The sequence below is a fragment of the Mytilus trossulus genome, chromosome 8, assembly GCF_036588685.1.
Source record: "Mytilus trossulus isolate FHL-02 chromosome 8, PNRI_Mtr1.1.1.hap1, whole genome shotgun sequence".
NCBI lineage: Eukaryota > Metazoa > Mollusca > Bivalvia > Mytilida > Mytilidae > Mytilus > Mytilus trossulus.
The window spans coordinates 10779186-10791447 of record NC_086380.1 but is presented as its reverse complement, the minus strand read 5'-3'; the positions used below and the strand labels follow the sequence as shown (position 1 = coordinate 10791447).

At 30.4% G+C, this 12262-nt stretch overlaps 1 protein-coding gene across 1 annotated transcript; it reads left to right on the top strand.

Annotated features, from left to right (window-relative positions):
- Positions 1-2908: 2908 nt before the first annotated feature.
- Positions 2909-10429, top strand: LOC134728269 (uncharacterized). The gene is made up of 6 exons (XM_063592817.1): positions 2909-3158; positions 4266-4409; positions 5049-5117; positions 6336-6533; positions 7159-7299; positions 7833-10429. The coding sequence occupies exons 1-6, from the start codon at positions 3006-3008 to the stop codon at positions 8046-8048; spliced, it is 921 nt and encodes a 306-aa protein (XP_063448887.1). The 5' UTR covers positions 2909-3005; the 3' UTR covers positions 8049-10429.
- The last annotated feature ends 1833 nt before the right edge of the window (positions 10430-12262 follow it).

The window sequence follows — 12262 nt, the reverse complement described above, 5'->3', positions numbered from 1 at the left end:
TCATAGAAAATGACAGTGCGAGTGAGGCATCCGTGTACTGGGGACACATTTTTGTTTTATTTCAAATTACTTTGCATTCAAACTTCAGTTTGCGGCAAATAATATATAAGTAGCATAAATGATTACAAATTAAAAAATCTTAGTACAATCATATCAAATGTCCCGTTTTGTTTTTATTGACCATGTAATACTGCAAGGTTAATGGTCAAATGTTCTAAAAAGTTATAATTTTACAGTTCCTGTATGCCTTATTTCATGAATCGATCATATTTTCATTTAAATTTCCCGGACCAGATTTTGCGAGAAATTAAAAACCCTGCTAATATGACTGTATAACTCGAATAAAAGAGAATGATTCCGGATTTTTAATAAAATAGAGGACACGTATCCGTTATAGTTTGTGATCAAAACAATAATGCCATTACACATAAGTCGGACAATATTGACAACTATTCAGACTTGCTTAATATGAGTGAATCGATTTGATCGTATGTAACTGAAAATGTGGACATAAATTATTGTATTATTATTGTATTGAGCTCGAGGTAAAAGAGATATGTGCATATCATTAAAATATCGCATACTATGCATTTTCTGCAGTGAAGACATGGATAATAGTTCACAGGACAATAAGGGACGACAACAAAAGTTCAATGTAAAATAAACAAACTTAATTCATATATTTTTTTCACTGATCCCAACCCCCTCTCAACTTATTTTCGGAAAAAGTTGATTGACCACTACAGATATATGAAAAAATCGATGTCAAATAAACAAAACTGGTAGCATGTTTTACCCGATCCGCAAATATTTGAATTATTTATTATTTATTTTTTATCTTGGTATGGGAGTCTAAAATAAAAATGATAGAATTTGTTCATACTTTGCCAAAATGTAGTTTCTATTGATACATGTTGAAAAATATGATAAAGATGATAGGTCACCGCGCACTTTCTTAAGCTACAGGGCGTGACAAAATGACACATTTTGTATGGATTATACAGGAAAAAACACAATTTTGTGATTAGAAACTAAAGAAAATGACAGAACTGTTAAAAACTTAGTGAAAAGATAGCTTTCAGAAAATACTTTGAGAATTTCAAAAGAAAAGATAGGGTCACCGTACGTTTTTCAGCTAAAATTTAAAATAGAAAAATTCCATGTAGAATCCTTCAGAAAATGCACTGTTTTAGAGTTACCTCCCCTAAAAATATCAATTTATTATTTTTTTTAAAAACAACAAAAAAAAATCAACATTTGCAAAAATATTAATATTGATAAGTTATATTCTTATAAATTGGTTCTTTGAATTGTAAATTCACATTAAATATCTGCATTTCTGCATCAAATTTTGCTAACTCGATAGAAAATCTGGACCTTTGGTTCTCTGTTTTTTACAATCCAAGATGGAGGAAGGCACCCATACCACCTTAAAGCTCATTTATACGATTCATAGTTTGTCTTTGATAAATAGCTCGCCTTTAAACAAAGCATTTTATTTTGACAGTTGTTATCCATTCGTTTGATGTGTTTGGACTTTTGATTTTGCCTTTTGATTTTGGATTTTCCTTTTTGAATTTTCCTCAGTATTTTTATGTTTTTTCTTTTTACATTGTTCATGATCATGAATAATGAATTATAAAAACTCCGGAACAATTTTTTAGTTTGAAAAGAAGATATGGACTTTAGTTTTCTCGTTTGAATTGTGCTATTGGACTATGCAATATGAGCTTTGCTCATTGTTGAAGGCCGTACGGTGACATATAGCTGTTAATTTCTGCATGGGTCATCTCTTGTGGAGAGTTGTCTCATTGGCAATCATACCACATCTTCTTTTTTATATTAACTTTGACCACTGAACCATGAAAATTGGGTCAAGGTAACTGAGATGACACCTACCATCTAGCAAGGCATGTTCACCTTACAATAATTCCATACACCTGAGACATAGTAGACCTATTACATATATACAGTATATAACATGAAAAAAACAGACAAAAACAAATAAACTTAACTATAACCATGAAGGTCAAGGTCAGATCACAACTGTCAGTTGGACATGTACACCTTACAGTCCTTCCATACAACAAATATATTACTTATTATAGTTTAAGAATATACTAGACCTATTGCTTATAGTATCTGAAATATGGACTTGACCACCAAAACTTAACCTTGTTCACTGATCCATGAAAGGAGGTCGAGGTCAAGTGAAAACTGTCTGACGGGCATGTGGACCTTGCAACGTACGCACATACCAAATATAGTTATCATATTACTTATATTAAGAGATAATTTAACATTACAAAAAATCTCAATGAAGATGAGGTCAAGAACATTGGACATGTGACTGGCAGAAACTTTGTAACATGAGGCATCTTTGTATACAAAATATGAAGCATCCAGGTCTTCCACTCTCTAAAGTATTAAGCTTTAAAAAAAAATGTAAGGTAACGCCGCCGCCGCCGTAGCCGTCACCGGATCACTATCCATATGTCGAGCTTTATGCGACAAAAGTTGCTGGCTCAACAAAAATCATGCATCTTAGACTAATTTATTAATCAGTACACATCCAGCAGTCAATGGATTTAGTGTAAAATGTCATAAGCAGTCATAGAAAAACAAGACCTATAATCGACAGATTGAAGATCCACTGATGAATTTGTATACATGTAGGCCTACAGACTGTACAGTACATAACAATAGTATTTACTAGTAGTAGTTTGCTTTTAATTTATTGATAACAAAATCAATATTTATACCAATTAGTTGATTTGGGAACCTTTTAGGATAAGATTATTATCATTTAAAGGATGATGCATGATCAGGCCCCTCACTAATCAGCGGTTTAACGGCAAGTTTTTTTAAAAGCTTTTACTTTTCGACAAAAGTGTCCATATTCCACAAGAGGTCGCTCCTCAAGCGCTTGTTTCAAACTAACTTCCGGTCGCGCTCCAAAAGCAAAACAACGAAAGCGTTGTTTACCTTTGAATCTCAGTATCAAGATGACTGATAGTTGTATATTTGATGTTGTCAGAGGATTAGCTCTTCTAGTTGGATTAGCTGCAGGGTCAAAATCTAAAATCTCTGACCTTGTGTTTACAACATGGATAGCATTAGGAATGTTTATCTTCCCCGATTATGTGGTTGGCTATCAGGTCAGATATCAAATTATTCAAGATGGTTTGAAAATAAATCAATGCATATAAACATCAATCTTATAGAACACACAGCTTATAAAAGTTTATTCAGATCCAACTTCAAAAAATGATATTGAATAAACTTGAGAATGGGGAATGTGTCAAAGAGACAACAACCCAACCATATGTATGTATGTACTTCAAGATTCCACCAATTTAGATGCACCCCTTGATTGGCTGCAAGTGTACAGTGGATCCCTGTACACTCCCTAAGGATTAATGGAGATTTGTCCTTTACAATATTATCCCACCACCAGAACAATCCCCACCCAACACCGCCAGAGGGAGCGTGTAGGACACTGGGAAGTCTGTTATTAGAGAAGACAACAGCAGGAGCCTCATGCCAGGAGGTCACCAACAGGTCTTCAATATTCAATGTTTTCACAAAGTCAATATCACGAACAATCAAAAACCTGAAAAGACACTAATCCACCTCAGGCTCAACTGATATACAATCAAAAGAAATGTCATCAACAATGAGTAAAACTAACACTGCATATATGCATAGTCAGCAGCAGCTAAGCAAGGCCCCAAAATGACAAATGCAAAACAAAATTTAAACTAAAACTAAATGACAATGTACAAAGTAATGAATAAATAAATATGATACATAGAAACAAATTATAGTTAATTGTACCATTGCAGAGTAGTACCACTAAAAACTAACTGGTATAAATGCAAACTCATACCATCGCTAACTTGTACCACAGTCAATTCATACCATTGTAAATTCTTACCAACTGAATTATATATAAACCAAGTTTAACACTTTTTCTGGCAGCTGTGTATTTCAAGTATGAATAGTCAGACCATGTTGTCTGTTATACATGTAGGTGTTTCCCCTAGTATTTTCCTCACCAAAAGAGCACATGTGATATGGTTGTCAACAAAAGAAAACATGTGCCAATGACACAAACAGAATTTATGTGGTCATTAATTTATATGTTCAAAAATGATATTCATTATCATGATTATATACATGTATTACCTAAGTTAAAAATGCATAGAATTTCAGTCACTTAATAAATGCACTTTAATCATGAAAAAAAATGTTTTGACTTATAGGTTTCTGGAAAAACAGATGGATTAATGATCTTCTTTGTCAGATGTACAGGTGCCAGTCAATTAGCAATGACAATGTTTATGTATCTAACCAGGGATACTCGTGATGAGACAGTCAAGGGCGCCATTTTGTGGTCAAGAACTCTCGTAAGATATGATAAAACATGTCATAAAAAAACATATATGAATAGCATGGAAATTTCTAGATGCAATTAAAACTATGATACATGTACTAAAATGTAACAATTACACAATAAAGATAATCCGTAGAATACCATTATACATCATGTTTTTGTTTGTTGTACATGTCACTTAACATGCTTAAATGACATTTTAACTAAAGGCATTGTAAATGGCATTAAAGATCATACACACTCTGTCTATGTCATAAAACTATATACAAAAATTGTAAATACACTACACACAGTGTTATTGTCTAACATGTCTAACATTAAATAACTACAACAACAAAAAATGTGTACAGACATTTTCATTGTCATTAAATTTTATGATCATGATAACTACGTTTAACACATTGTCATTACATTGTATGTGTTGTATGACTTCACTTAAAAAGTATAATAAATCACTAAAATATTAACACATTATCAATGTCATTACATTTTATTACTAATATTACTATACTGTCAGATATTGTCAATGTAATACATTGTATAACTACAAAATGTACATTGCACACTTTATTAATGTCATTACATTGTATAACTATGCTAAACACATTGTTTCTGCCATCATTATAAATGTGATAGTTTTATGTTTCTACAGGGCACAGCTCCTATGTTGATGATAATGATTTATGGACAAGTCTACAAAAACAAGTTCTTTGGTCATGGTGTAAGTATATGTACATTCATGTCACACTATTTCTGAATGAAGCATTATGTGTGTGTAAATTTAACAATTCAATACAGGGGCGGATTTAGCCATTTTAAAAAGGGGGGGTCGAGCTATATGCTCCCATTCAAATACATTGATCGGCCCCTAAAAAGGGGGGTTTCAACCCCGAACCTCCCTGGATCCGCCAATGCAATAACATACATTAACATTTTATTTTTGTAACAGAGTAAGAATTATTCAACAGTATGACATGTTTGACAAAGAAATGAAGTTCATATAATGGGAACATTTAAGTATTACTGTTGGAGCATTATCAAGTGATTATGTTGCTACAAGTGGATATTTATCAAACTGGCTGGATAAATAAGTGTCACAATGATGAAATATCAAAACAGATATTAATGAGAGATATTTTACACACATAATGAATGATCCTTATATAGTGTCTCTGTGTAATCAGCATCAGTTAACATGGTTGAAATGATAATTCAACAGAAAATAACAATATTGTAAAGTGAAATGACAAAAATGCATGTGTTTTACCTAATCAAAAAAGAAAATTGTGGAATAAAACAACCAAAAATTAAGGCTTACAAACCCATTCATTACATTCATTATTATACGGTTCGTCTGATATTTTCTGTAAAGCCGAGTTATTTATATGTCTTTATTTTGATGAAATGATACAGATTTTAAATCTCTTGTGATATTTTTATTTCTGGAAGCTGTATGTTCATGATGTTTTTTAAGGGAATTGGAATGGATAAAAGTGAGAGTGAACTTGTCATTTCAGAATATTTTTGATTTTGTGTATACATAGTATACCCCAAAATAAAAAAGAAGTCACATCATTTGTTTGATATCAATTGTTGTCAATTGTGAAGATAATTATTAACCTATCATAATGTTTGATTTAAAAGTAAGACGATTAACATGTGGTAAGGTTGCCAATATAATGAGACATCTCTTCACATTAGACCTAATGACAATTAAATATAGGTCACTGTAACCTTCAGCAATTGGTCAAACTCATACTGCATAGTAAGCTACAAAAGCTGTATGAATTTGTATGGTTTTAAAAACTTTCCAGAATATGACAGAATCTGAATTGCAAACTGCAAAAAATACTTGTGATAATTGGAAAAAAACACCCAATGGCAATGAATTATATATTATATTGTATATATGTGTACATGTATGCTATCTTATTTTCAGAACTTGTGGTTTTTGCTGCCATTTTTTATCAGTATTTGGCTCTATAATGTTTACCAGATGCACACCCCACCTCCAGCTGTTGGACGTAGAGAACAGAAGGGATTTGTCAGCATCCTGCTGAGAGTGCATTTTCTGTTTATCTTTCTAGTAGGTCTACAAGGCCTGGCATTCCCAAACTCAGTCATTACATTTTTCATGGTATGTGATTTTTTTTTTTATACATTGTAGTAATTAAAATTTTCTACAGATTGTTTACTTTCTAGTTTAATTTTTAGCTAAGAAAGATAACCCATCATTTACATTATTTTTCACATTATGTTACAAATTAAATTGTATGTATTACAAATACAACTGTGTTTTTATAAAAGAATATATCTGTATTATATTTCCTTCTAAAAATCATGTGACGACTGTATTATCACTATTTTACATGAAGAAAATAATATAAAAAAAGAAAAGGAAATCAAAATACCATTCTTTTCATTCCATACATACATGACATATGTGCATTGTAAAGTTGTTCTATAAATACACACATACAAAAAATGACCTTATAGACTCAATTGAATGTTAATCAATTTATTAGATCTAAATATTTATGGGTGAGAATGTAATTATTTAAGATCTAAAGTCAAATATTAACCATACAATGGTATCAAATTAAAAGTTAAATTGAATATAGAATTATTATATGAAGAGGGCTTGCACTCAGCTCAAGATAAAATGACATTTGCATTTAAAAAAAAAAACCAAAAGCGTTATTTTCAACAGTAAATGTTTATATGTAAAAACATAATATTTATATTTTATTATATGATTTCAGAATACTACCCCACAGTTCATACACCAGCACTTTGTTCGTGTGATGTGTGCATCTGATTTCTCTGCCATATTTGTTATCTGGTATGCACCAAGTTTTCTCCGGGATGATGACAGGAAGGCTCTCTTCATTTCGCATCTAGCAGTAAGTTATATAGATATAAAAAATTAAAAAAATGCATGTATAAAGGTGTGCATGTATTTCTTGGAAGACTCAATTGATCTCACTTACATAAATTATTGATAATATAAAGTTGTTTTGTACACTTTAACAATGTTTTAAGAATTTGATCACACATTGAATGATAGCCAGTAAAGAAAACATTTCACCATATGCACTCTTTTTACGCAGGCAGTTCGGTTCCCTTATTCAATAATGCTGACCTTTGTTCAAGTTTTAGCATATAATTTTACAACAATATGAACAATGTATCTTGGAAAATTAGAAGTTATACATCAAAAAGGGACATCTTAACTTGAATACACGTTTTAAGATGACACTTTACTGAACTGTTACTGCTAACTTCACATAATTCTTTTACATCTCATTATAACACACTATCTATATTATAAAGTCTATTATATTTTTAAAAGTTTATAAAACATTCCTTCATTTTAGGTTGTAGTACTTTTGTAAGTTCAGTAATGTTTTTCTAATGTACAACTTTTTCTTTTTAGGCAGCAGGACTTGGAGTCCTCAGTATCCTGGCTGCCTGCTTTGTTGACCATGCTATAGAGATATCACAGATGTACTGGATCCTCCTGCTCATGACTCCAGTCATCATACCAGCTATTGGACTGGGTCTGATACTACAGAATGAACGTTCAAAGAATGAAGTGTTTTCTACACCTTCCCATTACTACATGAGATCTAGTCAGGTTAAGAAAGAGTAGTATCACATTCATGAAATTAAGAAAGCAATGTTTCTTTTCACATGTTTAATTGTTTTCATATATGATTTGGTAGAATGAAACTTGCATAGTATGGAAATAAACTTCAGGCAGAATATATTTTAACATTACAATGCATTATGAACATGATGAAGATCTGTTTTTAGATCTAATATTTATATTTTTACATACATAACTGGTTATTAAATTTTATATGAAAATTGAAAAGAAGATGATGAAGCATAATAATAATTATTATTTTAATAAATATCATGTATTTTTAACTAAGAAAACCAATAGTGTGGTAAACTAAAACTGACCCAAGAATGAAAAGATGTGAAACAGTTGAAATAATGTATTCAATTAAACAATGATGAAATATATTTACAAAATAGGGAGACTAATATTGTTGACCTTTATTGTCCTCAATGATTTTAAAATAAAACTGATTTTCTAAATTTTTGAAATTTCAACAAGAATATGTTAATTGTGATTTCTGGACAATATAACATCATACAAAATATGTCACTCAAGAAAAAGTTATCGTGTGCTTGCATATCTGTGGCTAAATATTTGATAGTATAAATTACAATGTTTTACTCGCAATTGGCAGCAATTTCATTTTTCTTTCATTTTGATACTAGATACATGAACATCAAGTGCAATTGCAATTTGTAATAATAGACTATAATTAAATGATTGGTTTAATAATCTCAGGTATGAAATCTACTGTCCTTCCACAATGTTTTCAGTTTAAAGGAGATTATAGTTTACATTTGATCATAGCTAGGATCATATAGACTTTGAACTATATGGAAATCAGTGACACTTACCAAGAAAGTTTGCAACACCTTAACTTTTGATTTCGTTCAACAACCACCTTCACATTGTTACATCACACATTTTCACTTGTGTAATAAAAGTTTTACGCAGACATCTGTGATGTCACATTGCAGCAAATAAAAAGTAATAAAGTGTATAAAATCATGGTATAAGTGGTGTTTTTTCAATACCAGAATCTTTTTTGATAAATGTATTCATTTCATTCATATAGAATTTTTATACTTATAATTAGAATAATTCAAAGAAGGCAGCTACACATAATTTTGTTTTGAAGAATAATAACACATATACTTGTTATCACATTTAAATAGGCAAATCAGATTGGACTTCTTTAATAAGATTAAAAACTGTATATATTTTTGTAAGTTTAAGTGGGAATTTGATGGTTATGAATATAATTTTTGGTTGATTTGTGTTAGCATTTTACTGGTCCATTGTTTTAAAATTTAGGCAATATGCCAATATACAATGTTTTTTAAAAGCAAAAAACAATTTAAATTTTACTTTTTAAATGTTTTAGTGGTTTTATGTTGTATGTTTTAAAACAAAAATTTGAATTATATGTTGAATGAAAATCAATGTTATATTCCAACACATATTATGATTGTGTGATTTTTTTTTTACTCTAAATTTAAAAAAAACATATTTGAAAATAATATAGTGCTGATTGTGTCACTGTTCAGTATTTTTGTTATAAAGTAGATTGTGTTTGATATTAATGTAATTTACTTATGTACTGTTTTGATTTTACATATTATTGTCGTGTGCTGTCAATAATGCTTATTTTTTTATTTTTGATTAGGTTAGTTTATAAATAACTAAGGGAAAATCAATGGTATTTGGAATGCAGTTTTATATAATTTCCCTTGTCCACTCACTTATGGTCAATTGACTTTGAAACTTTTGTTATGTTAAGACGTTAAAGTTTGTGGATAGGTCAGTTTAAATTGATATTTGTTATGCAGTTGTATAAGAATAAGATATCTCATCAAAATTACACGCAGGTATGACATATCTCTGTGTCGCCAGTTATTTATATGATAAACACAGATCCATTTGTTTAATACTTGTATATACTGACCAGCATTTAATTATGACCAAAGAGCTGTAACTCAGATAGTTTTCTTGAATTTGAAGTCCCATGTTTCTTTTCTGATTATTCACTTTACTGGAATTGTGTTCATGGTGAAAATAAGCTAAACACTAAATTTGACCTCTCATTTTGTGTATATGTACCTATTGTATTATCTATATCTATTTATCATTTACATAGTTAGAATAGTATGAAATATATACAATTAGTAATCTCCATATGTCAGAACATCTTTTTAAATGTATCTGACAAACTCTATCCATGGTAGCAAGAAGATTATATATTTTTTAAAGTGTTTTGATAAAAACAACTTTTTGAATTTATATTTTGAATGTTAACAAAATAACTGTTTGAATTTATTGTTTCTTTGTCATCAATTTTGTGCCATAGTAAACTGGAAATCTTTTTAAACTCTAATTTTATAAAATATTGTTAAATGACATTTAATCCAAGGAAATATATTTTCAGTGTTCATTTTGGGTTGTTTACCTTATTAAACTGATAACAATAAATAGTAAAAATTCATTGGATTTTTTCTTTAAGCCAAATGATATAAACTGGAAGTTAATAATATTGAAATGTCACAAGTAAAGTCTTCATATAGAACCCTACTAACTTACAAAAAAAATCCCAGAATTTGTAGATAGAAAAACGAAAAACATGTTACCCTGATATTTTAAATAAAAAAAAATAAGGAACATTACATCAAATGTCCATGACAATCCTGTTAGTTACCTTAAAAATATAAGAAGCATAATCAGGTTGTCTCCCTTACAATACAGGAACAACTTACCATGATATAGGTATATAGCCATGCTGTGATTCAGAAATCTGAAACAGATGTTTGAGTACACATTCTTGGCATTTAATCTGTATAAGTTTGCTTGAGAGCTGACCATTGTCAGTATATATAATCAAATTTCATGTATTCAAGTTAATTGGCATTGGTTGAATATAGCAGTGGATAGATTTCTGATCTTTTTATGTCATAGACCAACATATTCCTCAGTTTATCTTAAGAATTGAAAAAATAAGAAAATGTATTGCCAGATTAGTTGATTATGTCTGATCATGAGGCTTTTACATGAAGATATTATGACCAGTAAAGCTTAACTATGATTGATTTACCATGAGAACCAGATATGGACATACACACATAACTGAAATTTTATACCAAATATAGTTGCCCTCGAAACACTGACATGAGAAATCTATAATAATCATAAGCCTATTTGAGCTTACACCTACAAATATCTACCAGCTTATTACAAATTCCTTTTCTTGAGGGGAAATATTTCTTTTTTTAATGGTTTGATTTGGTTAGTGTCCTGATTGCTGTTAATCCAAAATCAGGATCTTCTGGTCTTTGTTAGTGTTGTATGTTTTTTAATTTCAATTCATTTATGTGTTTTGGAGTTTAGTATGATGTCCATTTTCACTGAAATAGTACACATTTTTATGTAGGGGCCAGTTGAGGCACACCTGCGGATGTGGGATTTTCTTGCTGTGTTGAAGACCTATTGATGGCTGTTATCTGGTCGGGTTGTTGCCTTTTTGGCATATTCTCTATTTCCTTTTCTTAATTTATTATTTGTCTTTAGAATCTTAGGTAGACATGTCCTTCTGACAGAAGTCATCTGGTCTAAACATAGAGTCAGGATGCAAGAACAAATAGGAATAACACATTTTTAATTGGGTGCGTCAATATTGCTTTCCTTGATTTACCCTCATGGAATGTACAAAAACCAAAGTGATGTATACATATCTGGATTGCTAAATGACAAAAAAAAGGATATTAACGAAAATGGCAAAACTAGCAATAACATAAACAGTACAAATTGTTTTGCACTAGATGAGGAGCATTTTGACAATCAATGGTTGAGGCCAAAATATTTGAAAATCCAAAGCTTATTAAAAGGACGAAGAGCTGTAAACGAAAATGGACAAAAAGAATAAGCCAAAGAAGAGCTTTGCATCAGGGAGATACATACCTTATTTTAAATAATTTTAAAAAGTTTGTAACAGCAAATATTAATAACACAAAATCCGTATTTTCATGTGAGTACCAACAAAAAAGTAAAATCACAAAAACACTGATCTGCAAGGAAAATTAAAAGTGAAAGTCCCTAACAAATGGGAAAAGTACAAACACATAAAACTAATGGATAACAACTGTTATATTCCTGACTTGTTAAAGGCATTTTCTTATGCAGAAAATGGTGGATCGAACCTAGTTTTATAGCTAGTTTTTCCTTTCACTTGTATGAAAGTCGCATCAAAT